The following is a 17572-nucleotide window of genomic DNA, read 5'->3' as shown; positions in this document are numbered from 1 at the left end:
ATGTCAGTAGTTAGCTATAGTGTATTATTGAGGGATTTATGTGGTGGGATAGTAAACAAACACACACATAAAACAACAAAAACCTATTTATTTTTCTCAAACACAGATAAAGAGGTTTGCATGTTTTGTAAATATTGCTCCAAAGCAAAACTTCTATATACAGTGCCCTCCATTCTAATAGTGCGTAAACAAACAGTTACATCTCCACAGTGCAATGTTGGCTCATCTCATCAAGGTTCTACCTTGCATTCACCCATTATTGATTTAAAGAAACAAAGTTTAGTCAAACCAGAACTGCTTCTGCCAAGACAATTTTAGTAGGATAGCTTTCATCCAGATAGACAAAATTTAAATTTAGGTAATGTACAATAACTAAACATTTCTTAAGGGTAACAGCAGTAATTGTTTCCAGTGCTCCAACTTCAGATTAACTAAGCTTGGTCCAGCATTCAGAGATGGAGGGCTCTTATCCCTGTACCATCCTCTCTGCATCACATAATATAACATAACCTCTTCCAAAGGAAACTTGAAAAGAGGCCTACTGTAAGTCTTCAGCTGAGTAAATGCTCTCTTAGAAGACTTTGCTTTTTTTTAATTGCCTCTTCTCAGGAAGACAAATCTTAACCTGACAAATTGAGTTAAATGAAATGGAATTTTATTTCCTTTCAAAATTATCCAGCAGAATGAAACAAAAATGGCCACTTGGCAGAATTCAGCAGGAATTTTTCATTTTTGTTCCCAGCTCTGTAAAAAAATCTAACCCGTTTCAACCCAATTATAACTACCTTCAATATTAACTTACTATTGAGGCCTCTAGATTACCCACATTTGGTATCCAGGTGGAACTTTGCAAAAGGAATCTCTGAAAACAGCTGTTCATTCTATTTCCTTTTAATTGGTTGTGAAACAGCTGTCCAATTCTAATTTAAATATTAATATACTAAGCATTTCTTCATACAGCAGCATTAGTGATGGGAAAGACTTTTTTTAAAGCAGAGTCATAGGAACTTTATTCCAAGTGTCACAGCCACTGGGATTCTCTGCTATACAGCTACCATACTTATTTTATGTGAATTAGGAAATATCCTTCCCCAAGGCCCCTCATTTTCAATGTTAACAATCTGGACCTTTCCCAAAGACTTAAATCCAAAGGTTCACTGCAGATCTTAACATTCCTATTAAGATGTTGACTATTTCAAGTTTACATAGTAAAATATTTGCAGCATATAATATTACAGATTCATAAACCATTAATTCTCAAATGCTAATGGACAAATGTGCTTTGATGTCTAAGTGGTATAATCATGAGCAAAACTAACAGTGGAAAAGAAGATCTAAAAGCACAAGGAGGATTCCCCTGCACTGCACCATAGGGAACACAATAAGATATAGGGACTGTTATCAATGGCTACAAAAGTAACACAAATACATCATTCTCAAAGGTACTAAATGATACTGTACCTAAAATTTAGGCAGCATAATCACCTTGATCTCACAAAATAAGATATACTGGGAAATGAAAATGTTGTGGTATATTAAAAAAAAAAAAAAAGGAAAGGTTGTGGGGTATTTGGAAACACTATTAAAAGGTGAATCTCTGGGGAGGCTTACACGGTACATAGGGTCCAAGTCTTTACAGTATATAAAATAAGCTGACTCCCCAAAGGACATTCTGTTTTTGTAATGAATCTTTACAGTAAGTATAGCTTCAAAAAAAAAAATCTACATTTCAAAATTGAACAGGAGCTATCAAATAGTAAAGTGGGTAGAAAACACTGCCCTGGGTTATAGACCTCGCTACAGTTTGGAATACCTAACATAGGTCACATGCAGTGAGACCTCAGCTCCCCCAGAGGAGCCTGTTAGCCCTAATGCAAGCAAAAACCCAGGTACATCCTGGGATTGGGAACAGAACAAGCTCAGACTAAGTTGATTTTCCCGAGTACCATATAGTAAGTCATTCATGCTAGAGACATGATGAACTAAAACAATCGTTTACCAGGGGGGTGAATACAGCCCAAATGATCATTAATTGTAGCAATCTAGAGTACTTGGTGCAGGCTTTGGGCCTGTATTATTTAACCTCCATATAACAGTTAAGTCATAAAAAGGACATTCTCACAAAGCTCAAAATTACAACTCCCACTGATTAAACACCATGTGAGAAAAACCAGGAAGGCTGTTGTGATCCAATCTGAAACACAATTCAATTAAATAAACTGCAGAATGGGAATTACAACCATTTTCAAATAAACATTTTTGGCTCTTACTCCTTTATCAGTGGCACGATTTAAAGTGAAGTTTGTGCAAAAAAAAAAAAAGGAATCATTCTTTTCATTCAACAATTTATGTGTAAGAAGGAAATCCTAACATTTCTTCTTTGCCTTCCTGCTCTTGAAGCCTGGGTAGACTGGAACACCCTGCTCTCAGCAGCCTTGATGTGAGTAAGGTGCCTGCCCTGTGTCCACCACATCCTGCCTGGATCCCTGAAGTCAATCCATGTTCCATGCATTCAGTATGCAAGTTTTGTTTAAATATACAAAGAGCCTCCTAAAGACATCCTGGTGATGGTGAATGGGCAGTGCTCAGGTCAGTCTCACGTGGAACAACAAAGTGCAATCTGTTGCACCTTTCCCAAGTCCGTCAGGAGTTGCTTTATGCAATGCTTGAGCTGAGGGAGTCTGGCTAATGGCTCTGGTGGCTCCAGTTCTCCTGTGTAATCCAACCAACTCTCCAGGACTGGGCCCAAAAGACAAAGAGATATACTCGGTTAGCCTTCAGCATTTCTTTAAGAAAGTTAAAATATTTCTTGGAACCTTCTATACTTGGTATATGAACATCTTCTGTCAGGATTGAGGAGAAATTACTCAAATCAACAAGCATTTATTTTAAGCACCTGGCAGTATGGGGTCACCAAACTCCTTAACCTGACTTTCAAGGTCCCTTGGGAGAATCCAAACAAGAACCCCAATTCGAACCTCACTGGCCCCATAAGCAGTGCCACCTATGACTTTTGGTTTTATGCTCCATTAATATGCATTCCCAGCCATCTCCATTTTCCCCCATAGAATATTCATTGTACAAAGAAGACACTTAAACTTTCATTTGAACTGTGTTCATTTACCACCTTGGTCTCAGTTCCTGACATTCTTGCAAGCCTTTTTGCCTTTCCATCTATGCAGTTTCTACTCATCCCGCTCCAGTTCCACCATTTCAATGAAGACTTCTCTAGCTAGTCGAAGAGCAATCAACTCCCTCAATTCCTAGAACACTGACTCTCAACTCACAAAGATCCTAAGATAAAAAAATAGGGCCTTATAGAATAGCCAGTCAGAAGAATTTTTTTTAACCTGAGGTCCATAATCACCATCAGATTCCAAAAGTTTCCTTTGTAATCCTATGTATTTTAGAGCATTATTTTGAGAAGGGGTCCCTAAGTCAGTGGACCTAAGGACCCCCTTCTCAAATGAAGTTGTTAAATTATATACACACATACACAGAGAAAGTTTGTGTATGTGGGGAGGGAGAGAGAGAGACCCCCACAGGGGTCCATAATGCAAAAAAAGGTTAGGACCCCCTGATTGACCATATTAGATTACTCATTTCTTTTTTTTGGCTCTTTGGAGGGCAATTGGGATTAAGTGACTTGCCCAAAGTCACACGGCTAGTGTGTCAAGTGTCTGAGGCCAGATTTGAACTCAGGTCCTCCTGACTCCAGGGCTGGTGCTCTATTCACTGTGCCACCTAGCCGCCCCTAGATTACTCATTTTAAAGCACAGGAAACAGGCTCAGGAGGTTAGGTAACTTGTTCACCTAAGCAAGGAGAAGATCCAGACCTAGGACCTTTAATGTCAACTCCTCCAAATGATGCTATTTCTCAGTTTTAGTAGGTTCACAGTGATAGAAGGCACTGTAAGTAATAGAACTAAGTATCTAAGCTTCAGTTCTGCCTTTAAATCCAGTACCTTTCCAATGTCATTCTTACAATGTCACACTGCTTTCGTTTGTACCCTCTCACTTATGGGGCCTTCTGTTACCTTTCATGTGGATATACTAGACTATAAAGCTTCTTGAGAATCATATTTTTAATTTTCCCCAGATGTTCCAGAGAGCTGACTCAGTGCAACTGTATAAACTGAACTGATGAATAAGCCTCATTATACTTTAAAATGAACAAGCTTGCCTTATGTCCTATGGGCCAGGGGAGGGAGATTTATCTGTTATACCTCCTCCTCTGCTGCTCCCCTTAGAAGGTAAATCAAAGCAGGAAGGCAAAAGAGGCAACGAAGAGCATCATATTCGATCAAATATGTATTACTGGACACACAAAAGCATGCTAGATGCTCACAGAGAAAAAACTGAGTCAGTGGTCCTTGCCCTTCTGAGGCTTTTAGTCTAGTAGGGGAATAAGACACAACCACTGATATAAACAAAAGCTATAAACTAAACTAAAAACACAAACAAGAATAATATAGTGTGCAGAGTTGCAAAATAAAAGTGCAGTATGAGACCGAAGGAGGAAAGTCACTTATATGATCTGCCTCCTCCCAGGTGGCTCAAAAGAATATTTTGGTGGAGTTAATACAAAACTTCCTCAGCACAAAACAAATCAGCTTGATCTAAAGGGTCCAGGAAACCAGCAAAAGATTTTCTTCTACTTTGGAGGCAGAATCATACATAGGGTTTGATGTTCTACCTACCCTTCTTAAGGGAAATGGGAATACCAGTGTCATCTGTGGACTCTAGGGTTATGCTTCATAATGTGCTAATTTTTCCATCCCTTCCCCATTTCCTTGCTGGGTTCTGGGTCTAAAATTTTTTTTTTCTACGATTAACTCAAGTGCACCAAGCTGACCAATAAAAGCAATCTTCAGGGAGGTCATGTAATTAGCCTGTTTATTCTTTTGACCTGAAATGCCAGATAACAGTGCTGACTTGGGAAATTCAGATCACATCCCAGGACTATAGCCATACAAAGACACATCAATGTCAAACTGTTTTAAAAATATGCATTGTCAAGGAGCTTCAAATACCAAAGAATCCTGTACCTTAAAGAATAAGATGAGATTCCTTTACAAGCATCTTCTTTACCTCTTTCCTTCAGCTCTCAGATGTAAATCCAACTCAATCAGCACTTGCCATTTCTAATTCACAACCCCAGTGCTGACCCCCATTACTTAACTCTTAGATCACAGAAGGAGACTTCTATCTGGTCATGCTGTCTCCTATTTCAATTGGTCCTATATGGTATCACCTTGGTCTTCCTAACTACGACTTTCATTATGTTACTGCCCTAATTAAAATCTTACAGTGGCTTTCAATAGCTGGTACAACAAAACGCAAACACCTCAGTTTAGCATTCAAGGTACTTCATAAAACTGGTCTACCATCTCTTCAGCTAAGCTTGCATGAAATAAATTTCTGGGTTTCCAAACAAAATACTGCTTGGTAATCATAACCTCATTCTACTCCCTCCTTTGACCAATTCCTACACATGACAATGCTGCCTGGGCAGTGCTCATGCCCGCCATTCTCAATGATCCTCATTCTCTCTCCCCATTCCAGTCAGTGAATTTCTTAATCAAGTGCCTTCATGCCCCATCTCCATTAACTAAAAGCCACCTTTCATTCCAAACCCAGCTTAAGAATAATCTCCAAGAAGACTTTCCTTAATAATCCAAACTTAACCCCTTAATACTTACATAGAGCCATACTACATCACTGTTCCATAAATGTTGGCACTGTTTCACCATTTACAGCACTGATTTACTAGAACATAACTCAAAACTTCAGTTGTTTATATTCCTGACCTAAAGATTCCATGTCCTGAACTCAACGTGATGTTTTAAGTGCCTACTATGTTCCTGCTCTTTCCCTTCAAAAAAAACATACACACATGGAATCCACAGGCTCTTATCTATTCCTTCCACACTGGGGAACTCAAGTTCTATTCCTCGGGCTCATAGGAACCAGGCCTTATTCCTCAGGAAATCTTTAAATTCATTTAGTACTTCAAGTATTGTTTCTTTTGTGTAGGACTGGACACACAGTAAGCACTTAATATATCATGTTGGGTAAGCTGTTTAGACAGGGGAAGAAGCACTAGAACTGAAAATAGCACTAGAATTCCTCAACATGAAAGGAACAAAAGCAAGCCTGTGAAGCTTACAGGTGTGTTTGTGTAGGGGAAGGAGCAGGTACAGGGGTCTGAAAACAAGATCAAAGCCCTGCCTATGTTCCAGGGATCTCTGAAAAGAAGAGAGATTTACCATCCAGCTCCTTCTCGATGGAATCCATCCTGTGTGTGACTTCATCCTGCAGAGATTCCACATGTGTGAGCAGGTTAAACTGCCACTGGAGTTGAGCATTCACCATTCCCTCCCTGTCTTTTTCCAGCAGCTTCAGTGTAGGGGCTTCCTCTGAGGGGGCCTTTTTAGAAGCACACTCCCTCACCTAAAGATCAACAATACTGTGTGTTACTACTGGATAGCTCATTCGTAAGCCCTATCCCTCCCTCCCCAAATACTTGTTCCAAAAGCTGGAAAAAGGACTCTTAGTTTGAATTCTATGAATAAATACTGGTATGGTTGATTCTCTTATAAGAGTTCCCCTTCCTAAGACAGAAAGAGCCTGGTACCCTTGTGACAGTTCAGGTCACCACAAAGGGCAAGAATGAAAAGAGCTTACAAAAATGACCTGTCCTGACCCTGAGATGTTTCTTACTCCCTTTGCGACCTCAGAGCTTTTGGGGAAAGGACAAGGAGAGTTTGCCCTTTTTTTGCTTAAAGTCAGCAAAGGATCTTTTTGAAATCCAGACTTCTAGAGGTGGAAGGACCTGCAGGGTTTGTCTAGTCCAATGCCCACACAAAGCATGAACTCTCCTTTACCAAGATTCTTAATGAATCTTGGATAGACAATTACTTGAGGAAAACCTACACCCTACATAATAAATAACCTTAAATCCACCACTGCCCTGTGTTTAGTTGAATAAATAATAATATTTTTATTTAACCAATATTTATTGAGTATGCTTGGTGTTATGGAGAAAGATTAATAAAATATGGTCTACCATCAGAGAGTTTATAGCATAAGAGTTCTATAAAGCATGTAGCTGTAGATTTATATATGCATATATATAATATATATTTAATAAAAGTTAGATTTAACTAATAATGCTAATATGAAATCCTTGGTTCTTCAGTAGGAATTAGCTCTGGGTATACAAAAGTGTCATGCTGTGAACATTTTCACACTCTAAAAGTTGAAATTCAAAAGTAAAAACTGTGGTCAGGATTAAATGCCCATAGTTAAATGGAGTGAAGAGCTAAGTGGAGTGCTGCTGCTTTTCTTTTTTTTTCTTTCTTTCTTCCTTTTTTTTTTTCTTTTTGGAGGGGAGAAGGCAGGGCAATTGGGGTTAAGTGACTTGCCCAAGGTCACAGGGTTAGTAAGTGTTAAGTGTCTGAGGCCAGAATTGAACTCAGATCCTCCTGACTCCAGGGCTGATGCTCTATTCACTGTGCCATCTATCCTCCCCATGGAGAAATTTTTGTTTGTTTGGTGTTTGTTGGGGGGGCAGCTTTTTTTTGGAGGGGGGAGACAGGGCAATTGGGATTAAGTGACTTGTCCAAGGTCACTTAACTAGTGTTAACTTAGCTAGTAAGTGTTAAATGTCTGAGGTCAAATTTGAACTCAGGTCCTACTGATTCTAAGGCTGGTGCTCTATTTACTGCACCACCTAGCTGCCCCTATGCTGCTGCTTTTCTATTCCAAATAATTATCTACCTAAGAAATGACTGGGTTAATGTGATGTTGTCATAATGGTGTGAACTCACCACCACACTCCAAATTTATCCTAAGGTAGAATCACCAGCATCACTCCTCTTCTGTGTTCCTCACTTAGTGATGGTCATGGCTGTGTGGCTTCCATGATGAAGAAGGAAATAGGGCAGTGTGGTACAGCAGAATGAATTCTGGCCTCACGTTTAGGAGAAGTAGAGTTGTGTGGCCTTAGACAAGCCCCTCCCCATCCCTAGGACTCAGGACGCTCATCTGTATGATGAAGGGAGCTGAACTAGACAGCCTCCCAAGTCTCATCCAACTCTCATGTTCTACATGACTCTGTGTCACTCACATGCACCGGCCCCACACTCAATTTAAACACCAGCAAATACAAAACTAAACAAATTCAACAATATATTTGGGTCTGAGGAAACTTTAACCATGAGAACAAAGTAGGATATTGTATATGACACAAACATTATAGATATTGAAGAAATTCAAGAGGCACAAACATACCTTTGAGTAAGTGTGTCTCGATTCATTCTGTGTCTTGCTTTTGTTTTGGTCTAACTCCCACCCAAACTTCTCTGACAATGCATCATCCCCATTCTCCCGGATGGGGTTAACACTGTTGTCCACAGCTGACCCTCTGGTCTCCACCACGAGCTTCTGTTCTACAGCAGGATAATAGGCTCGGGGTTTCTGATAGCAGTGTTCACTGGTGATGTAAGACTCTTCCATGGAAGGAAAGGGCAGTGTTTTTTCTACTGTCCCACTGAAAGTTCTATAGGTCGGCACATCCTCCTTCCTCTTATCTTCAATGTGAAGGACATGTTTGGGGTGAGACTTCTCATCCCTGGAGTGCTGCTTCCAGGGCTGACACCACAGCTGTAAATCAGGGTGCTCTCTGCTCCTGAGGGGAGAATAATCAGGAAAAGTTCTCTAGAGTAAATCAAACGGATCCCAAGTCATGAAGACTATACACATACAAGCTTGGAAGAAAAGCCTACATGGGACCTGATCAGTAAAGTACGGAGGGAATCAATAGTCCAAAAAGAGAAACCTTCCAAAAAAAATTCACACAACAAAATTTTCTGTTACTTGATTACACAGAGTCTGTGACACTTAAAGACAAGTTATCAGCAATATGCAAAATAACAGTGGTTACATGTCACACATCCTATACTTCCTCACTTATGTGGCTCCAAAGAGAATAGTTATGACAAAGTGGATATAGAATTTATATAGTGCTCTAAGGTCTGCAAAGCACTTAACAAAATATCTCATTTTATCCTTTCAACAACCTAGAAGGTGGGTGCTATTAGTATCACTATTTTCAAAGGAGGAAACTGAGGCAGACTGTGGTTAAGTGACTCTCCCTAGATCATACAGCTAATCAGTTTCTAAAGCCAAATTTGAACTCAGGTCTTCCCAGATGGTTGGAAAAAAGAATGCTAGCTTCTAGAGTCTAATACTGCATTAAGTACACCTCATTTAAAAACTATTATTTAGACTCAAGTTTTATATAACAAATTAGGGGATGAAATTATTTCACTGAATAAGAAGCCTTCCCACCCAGAAGAGACCACTGTCATAAGAAGCATACTTATGTCACAATTGTACTAGAGTAACGCAAACATAAACAAGAGTCACAATTTACCTCTCTCTGACCATTTCTTTTCTAAAATTAGAGGTTGGGAGGAAAATGTTCTTCTTACAGACATTTCTTCTTTTTCTGAGAGTTTTATGGTATTTTTCACCTCCAGCACATGCTAACTCAAATGTTTTCAAAAAGCCACTTTACACTTACTGTAAAATTCTCATCTTTAGCTGTAGCCCATGTAGAACTTCTATCACCTTCTGTACATCACCAAGAAGCTGGTGAGTGGCGACTATTTTCTTAGCATTCTGATGGGAATAATTATCTTCTAAAAATGCCAAACCATGCATGTGGCCATGGCTTAACCACTCCTTCTCATACCAGTACTTTACACCAGGTCTCTGACCTGAAAAAAGAATGAAGAGTGATTAAAATGCAACACTTCCAATACTGGAAGTGTGTACAGAGACACAGACTGGGATGGGAACAACACTGTTTTTGTATAATTGGCTTTGGGAAGAAATATTTCTGAGTACCTCTGGGGCTAAGATGGGAAGAGAAGCTGAGCAGAGTGTATCAAGTGATACTTGCCCAAAAAGAAGTCACAAGATCCAAATTCCTTAATAGAATTTCCTTATTCAGTTGAATAACACCAATCATGGCTTCTCTTTCTGATTCAATCACTTAGAAAACACTCTGCTACTTCAAGGAATCTGTAATTGCAATGATATGGGCACTCCCTCCAATGATACAGATCACAATGTTATCTATAGCCCCCAATCCTATCCAATACTTATACTTCTCCAGGTTCTCTAATCAAGTCTTCCAAAAAGTCCTTCTCATTCCTTCCACCTTTACCCATGGGCTTGCAGGTCATCCCTTGCTGTGACTGGACCCCCACCTCTATTTATAAATATACATGTCTCTTCTTTCAAACAACAGAGGCTCTTGGTGAAGGCCATTCCACTAAAAATGAATAATAAAGGCAATGGGGTCACAAAATGGAGTAGAATATGCTAAGAATCACATAATTTTTAAATACATAAATTTAGTTATTGGCATTCTAAATAAGAAAGCCTTTTAAATGACATACTATTGAAGAAACTTAACCATACATTAATTCTTATATTCTTGCCATATAAGAAGTAAGACAATAACAAACTGAGGCTAAATGGAAAGAAGGATCACAGATTTTGTTTAGAAAAGCAAATAAAATGTCCAAAAGCAAAAAGAAATACTATCTCATGAAATACTTGATCATCTCATTGTTGTATTCAGCATAGACCACAATTGTATGCAATTGCCATGAAAATAATTGTAGTTTATATGTTGATATCAGCTGGAGGATGAAAAGGTAAAGAAATTCTACAAAGAATTTTGTAAGATTCTCCAAATTTAATCAAAATATACATGGATACTTAGTTACTTCATTGTACAGAGAGGAAGATGAAAAATATTGGAAAACATGGCACAAAAAAACCCACAAACCTATACATCATGAATATTTTATTTCAATCAGGCTGGTAGTACTAAAGATGGGGAACATGAAAAAACTTCAAACTAAATATTATTAAAGACAGACTAGCTGCCAATATGGGAATCATTTCCAAATCAATGATATATCAATCAGGCTAAAAAATTGTTAAAGATAAAAATAAAAAACTGAAAAATAAAAACAAGAGATAGCATGCACCTGAGGCAAATCCATCCTGATAGATAAGTGATTAAAATACGAAATAGATTTTTTTTTTTGCCTTTTGGAGGGCAAGTGGGGTTAAGTAACTTGCCCAAGGTTACACAGCTAGTTTTTTGGTGTGGGTGTTAAATGTCTGAGGCCGGAACCGAACTCAGGACCTCCTGACTCCAGGGCTGGCACTTTACTCACTGCGCCACCTAGCTGCCCCTAAAATACGAAATAGATTAAAAAAAAATAGAAACCAATACAGATGATCATCTTTTCCCAAGTTTATCTAGGGGTAAAATTAATCAACAGAACAAAGGACACCAAAAGAATGTAAAAATCTCATCTTTGTACAGTAAAAAGATATGGTAGCTAAGGGCAATAGCAATTTAGGAAATAAACTTGTTTATAGAACCTTCCAGAGAAGGATGGTAGAAGCTTATCAGCAGTTCTGCCTCACAAATGAGCAATGAAGGGGCACGTAGAGATAAGAACAAATTTAATGAAAACTTGAGAAGTCCCAAATAGTCAGATCATTCTGAGGGCATTTTTAAGTAAAAACTTGAGGGAAAATGACAGTCAAAAGGTGAAAAGATCTGTAATGATTTCTTTCCTTTTTTGGGTTTTTTTTTTTTTTTTTGCTTTTTTTAGAGGGAGGAAGGCAGGGCAATTGGGGTTAAGTGACTTGTCCAAAATCACACTGCTAGTAAGTGTTATTAAGTGTCTAAGGCCAAATTTGAACTCAGGTCCTCCTGACTCCAGGGCTAGTGTTCTATTCACTGTGCCACCTAGCTGCCCACCTAGCTGCCCCCTTTCCTTTTTTTTTTAAGAAAAAAAATTCTTATATCAATGATGTATACATTTTTATACATCAAAGACAGTGAAACTGCTAAACTATTTGAACTAATGTGCTACACAAGGAAATAGAAATGGCACTGATGTAAGCAAGACAGAAAGAGAAGCTATAATCTGTATATATACTAAGTATATACAGAGCATGTCCCTGATAAAATTGACAAATTTCAGGGAAAATTAAAAGACTTTATTCGAAGGTTAAAAAGCAACCAAAATATTAATAACAACCAAATTCATTTTGTCTTTGTTCCCTTCTCTATAAAATCTTTATGAAAATACCCAAAGAATCATAAAACCAAGATTCAGAGATAAAAAGGACCTTGGAAGTCAGAATCAAACACCTTAATTTAATTTTTTTAATAAGGAGGAAGGGAACAATCATTTTTATAAAACACCTATATTTTTCCAGGCATTGTGCAAAAGTGCTTTACAACTATTTGGTTCTCACATAAACCCTTTAAGGGAGGTGCCTATTAATTATCTCTCCATTTTATAGCTGAGAAAACTGAGGCAGACAGAGGTTAAGCGACTTATCCAGGATCATATAGCTACTAAAGTACCTGAGGTCAGATATGAAATTTTATCTTCCTGGCTCCAATTCAGCACTCTATCCATTGTTTCATGTAGCTGCCTACTTCATCTTAGTATATAAATACAAATGATTATTTAAATAGTTCTTCAGTATTAAATCACATAGGTACCATAATCATTCCACCCTTTTGGAAAGGTAATCACAAAAATAAAATAGAATTCAATTGTGTGACAAAATCCATAATTTTAGAGATGAGGAAACTGAGGAAGAGAAGTCACTTTCTCAGTCACAGCCAATAAGGCAAAATGTGAACCTAGGTTTTTCTGACTCCAAGTATGGGGGCATTACTCATTATACTTTACTACCTCTATCCAACATGTACCCTCTACATAATAGAATGTATAGAAGGTATCCTAGATGAAAGCATAAGACAAGAGGGAGAGGAGAGATCTCATAAATGGTATTCTCCAGTAGATCAACAACCTTCTCCACAATTCCCATGACCTACTCCTCCACACCACCTCAGCGACACAGAGATGGTCAAACCCTTCAATCTTACTATCACCCACAAATGTAAAACTTGCCTGTTCTGAAATTCCCTTATCCAATCACAAGCTGTTGGCATTCCACCTCGTCTGCTGGCTTGCAGCCCAAAACCATTTGTCATTCTCACCATGATCTCCAATACCTCAATCCCTCAGTTCCTTCCTAGGCCATCAACCCTGAGCTGGCACTCTCCTCCCTTCCCTATTGTGACCCCTTGGTTCTCTCAAGCCCCTAAACATCTTATCCTTTCACTGATCTTCTCTTGCTAAGCTTCCACCTAGAATCATTCCCATCATCTGCTGCCTCTCTCTCCTGCTCGTGTGCTACTGAGAGAAGCTGAAGATAATTATGTCACCTGAAGGCAATCTGTTCTCACTACCTCCACTTCCTCTGCTCTCACCCTCTTCTTAATCCTACAGTGAAGCCTGTCATTCCACTGAAATGTCTCCCTCCAAAGTGACTAATGATCTCTTAACTGTCAAAGCCAATAGCCTTTCCTCAGTCCTTCTTGACCTCTCTGTAACATATGACACTGTCTGTCACCATCTTCTGGATACTCTCTTCTCCAGGTTTTCAGGACACGACTCTGTCCTGGTTCTCCTTTAAGCTCTCTGACTCCTTTTCAGTCTCTTTCGCTGTATTTTTTATTTTTCTGAAATTCAAATTTTATTTCCAGTGATGAATAATCTCCCTCTATCTTCTCCCTCCTCTACCCAATTGAGAAGGCAAGAAAAACAAAGCTCATTGCAAAGGGGGATGGGAGAGGAGGACCAGGAGGGGAAGAGGAGGAAAAGGGAGGGGTTTTCATTTGTACTCAAGTTCATCAGCTCTCTATCTGGAAATGGAGAACATGTTTCATCATAGGTACTTTGGAATTGTAGTTGATCATTGGGTTGATCAAAGTTCATTGTTGTTCTTGTATAAATTGTTCTATTGGTTCTTCTCACTTTACTTTGCATGAATTCATACAAGTCTTTCTAGGTTTCTCCAAAACCATCCCTTTCATCATTTTTTATAACACAACATCCATCACATCCAACCATAACTTGTTCAGCCATTCCTCAACTGAGCAACCTCTCAGTTTCCAATTCTTTGCCACCACAAAAAACATGCTATATATTTTTTGTCCACTTATGTCTTTTTCCTTTTGCTTTGATCTCTATGGGGTACAGACCTAGTAAGGATATCACTAGGTCAAAAGTTATGCAGTTTAATAGCTTATGGGGCAAAGTTCCAAGTTGATTTCCAGAATGGTTAAACCAGTTCACAGCTCCACCAATAGTTTTGCTGGATCTTTGTCCAGGTAACTCCAGTTAATCCTGGGTGCCAACCACAGGGCTCTGTCTTACACCTTCTTCTCTTTTTCCTTTATAGGATTTTTCCTTTATAGGTGATTTCATTAGCTACCATGGATTCAACTACCATCTGTATGCTGATGATTCTCAGATCTAATCGCAGAGCATTAACCTCAGTGTGACCTTCAATCTTGCATTTCCAGCTGTTTATTGGCTATTTTGAACTGGACATCCTGCAGACATCTTAAATTCCACATAAACAAAAACTCAACAGAACTCATCATCATTCACCCCAAAAACCCTCCACTCTTCCTAACTTCCTATCACTACTGAGGGCATCGCTATTGTCCCTGTCACATCACATCACCTAGGTGTCATCCTCACCTCTCCACTCTCCCTCACACTCCACATTCAATCTGTTACCAGGGCCTGTCAATTTTGTCTAACATCTTTCCCATATATTTCCCTATACCATCACTACTACTAGTGTGTTGAAAGCCAATATCACCTCATGCCTTCACTACTGCAACAGTATGCTAACTGATCTCCTGCCTCAAGTCTCTTCCTATGCATTCCAGATGATCCTCCACTCAAAAGTGATCTTCCTCAATTTAACCATATTACCCCTCCTCTTCAATCAACTGCAATGGCTCCCTATAGTAGCTCCAATAGCTCCTTAACACCTTCAGCATCAAGTAAAAAATTTTTGGCAACACCAAACCCCCCAGCTGCTCCTCAGTCAAGATACTCCATCTAATTCTAAAATGATTTCAGAGTACTTTTTGTGTTACTATAGATAGTTCTAAATCACTATTAATTAGAGAAATGCAAATTAAAACAACTCTGAGGTACCCCCTCACACCTATCAAATTGGCTAATATGACAGAAAAGGAAAATGACAAATGTTGGAGAGGATGTGGAAAAACTAGGACACTGTTGGTGTAGTTGTGAACTGATGCAACTATTCTGGACAGCAATGTGGAACTATGCCCAAAGAGTTAAAAAATTGCATGCTCTTTGACCCAGTAAAAACATTATTAGGTCTATATCCCAAAGAGATTTTTTAAGAAAGGGGGAGAGAGAACCTATACATACAAAATATCTATAGTAGCTTTTTTTGTGGTAGCAAAGACTTAGAAATTGAGGGGATACCCATCAACTGGGGAATGGTTGAACAAGTTATGGCAGAGGATCACAATGGAATACTGTTATGCTGTAAGAAATGATAAGTAAGATGCCTTCAGAAAAATCTGGAAAGACTTATATGAACGAGTGCAAAGTGAAGTAAGCAAAACCAGGAGAACATTGTATACAGTAACAGCAATACTGTATGATGATCAGCTGTGAATGACAGCTATTCTCAGCAATACAATGATCCAAGACATCTCAGTTTCTAATTCTTTACCACCACAAAAAAACAAAAACAAACAAAAAAACCTACTATAAATATGTTTTTGTCCATGTAAGTCTTTTTCCTTTTTCTTTGACCTCTTTGGGGTACAGACCTAGTAAGAATATCACTAGGTCAAAAAGTATGCACAGTTTAATAGCTTATGTGGCATGATGAAAATATATCCACCTTCATAAAAAGAACTGATGGAAATCTGAATAAAGTTTGAAGTATACTTTTAAAATTTTGTCTTTCTTGGTTTATTTTTTTGTCTGTGTTATCTTTTGCAACATGGCTAATACAGAATTACATTTTGCATAACTATATAGGTATAATCTATGTCCAATTACTTGGCTTCTCAAGGAGGGGAAGGAGAGGCAGAAAGGGAAAGAATTTCCAATTCAAATTTAAAAACAATAAATATTAAAAAATGTCTTTACATGTAACTGAGAAATAAAGAGAATTGGAGGAGGAAAAAAAAAGAAAAGGCCACTATTACCTGAGTTGAGGCATTTTACCTGGCTGGCCCCATGCCTACTCTTCTTTCCCATCTCATCTCCACCTCCTGGTTTTCCTGGCTTCCTTCAAGTCTCAGCTAAAGTCCCACCTTCTAAAGGAAGCCTTTCCTGATACCCTATAATTCTAGTTCTAATTCTAATTCTATAATGCCTCTGTAAGATTATCTCCACTTTAACCTGTTTTTACCTTGATGGTTCATAACTGGTTTGCATTCAGTTTGCTCCATTAGACTGTGAACTCCTTAACATCAAGGACTGTCTTTTGGCCTTTCTTTACATCACCACACTTTTGTATCTGCTGCTGGAACACAGCTGGTACTGAACAAATGCTTATTGCCTGACTTCCCACATACTTAGAGATTTTCAGCTGATTGAGACCTGTAGGGATTACAAAGTCCTACCATATTTGTTTGTTGATTACTTTTTAAAATATAAAACAAAATATGACCTTACAGGTTGTCATTTATCAAGGTGTAACTGTTTCCTATGAATATGTCAAAGTCATACATGATTCTTCAAAAGACAAAACAGGGATAACTTTATTCAACAACATTCTGATTAGTAATATCAAGAAAAGCATAAAGCAGGGAAATAAGCACTTGCCAAAGTTGTTTTCCATTGTTATACAAAGTCCAAATGGAAAAGTTTATGTATAATGAAGTCCTTTCCTATTTGTAAATGAAAAAACGAAAGTTACATTAAACCTTAGAATATTACAAAGCCTATTAAGTGAGATCCATGATGCATGATAATAGTTCAACTAAATATTTACACTTTAAAAACAAAATGAAGAATGTTTATTGTCCAATGTGATATGCGGTTAGATGGAAACCCATAGAGATAGATAGTCCATCAGCAAATATAATTTAAGACAGGTGGAGTGGAGAGGCAATGGGTGGGGCCCTCAAAATTAAAAGGAATAGGACAAGCAGGTCAAACTGCTTTTAGAAAATACCACAATTTTGTTAATGATCCCAAGTATCTCCCTGAAACAAAAGTGCATCTTCTTAGCATCAATGTTCTTCCACTGATGCTGTATAGCCAGTAGCTACCAAATACTACAGTTTTCAAAGAATTCAAACTGTAGTTCACCCTAAGGCAATGAAGGAGCTCACAGCAAATGTGCTAACCTATTACATGAAGAACTACACAAAAGCAGTTATGTAAAAATTATTATTAAGAGAGATATATGACTGAAAAAGTTATGTAGTTATGTCACTAGAAAAATCAATAAATAGCCCATGAAGGGCAGCTAGGTGGAGCAGTGAACAGAGCCCCCATCCTGGAGTCAGGAGGACCTGAGTTCAAATCTGGCCTCAGACACTCACTCACACACACACACACACACACACACACACACACACACACACACACAC

General features: G+C 38.4%; 1 protein-coding gene across 2 annotated transcripts in view; it reads right to left on the bottom strand.

Annotated features, from left to right (window-relative positions):
• Window positions 1-68: 68 nt before the first annotated feature.
• Window positions 69-17572, bottom strand: part of PHF20 (PHD finger protein 20) — a 112319-nt gene continuing 94815 nt past the window's right edge. For both annotated transcript variants that reach the window (XM_069077503.1, XM_069077504.1), the window contains 4 exons: window positions 9590-9785; window positions 8296-8692; window positions 6270-6453; window positions 69-2739 (listed from right to left, as the gene is read on the bottom strand). In XM_069077503.1, the coding sequence (XP_068933604.1) occupies window positions 2597-2739; window positions 6270-6453; window positions 8296-8692; window positions 9590-9785 (920 nt within the window). In that variant the 3' untranslated portion in view covers window positions 69-2596. The remainder of the gene's footprint in view (window positions 2740-6269; window positions 6454-8295; window positions 8693-9589; window positions 9786-17572) is intronic.

The sequence above is a fragment of the Petaurus breviceps genome, unplaced genomic scaffold (genome assembly GCF_028583685.1).
Source record: "Petaurus breviceps papuanus isolate PSGF00001 unplaced genomic scaffold, PetGlider_PUasm1.0 90994, whole genome shotgun sequence".
Lineage (NCBI taxonomy): Eukaryota > Metazoa > Chordata > Mammalia > Diprotodontia > Petauridae > Petaurus > Petaurus breviceps.
Note: the sequence above shows the minus strand (reverse complement) of the source record. Positions and strands in the feature narration are given on the sequence as shown.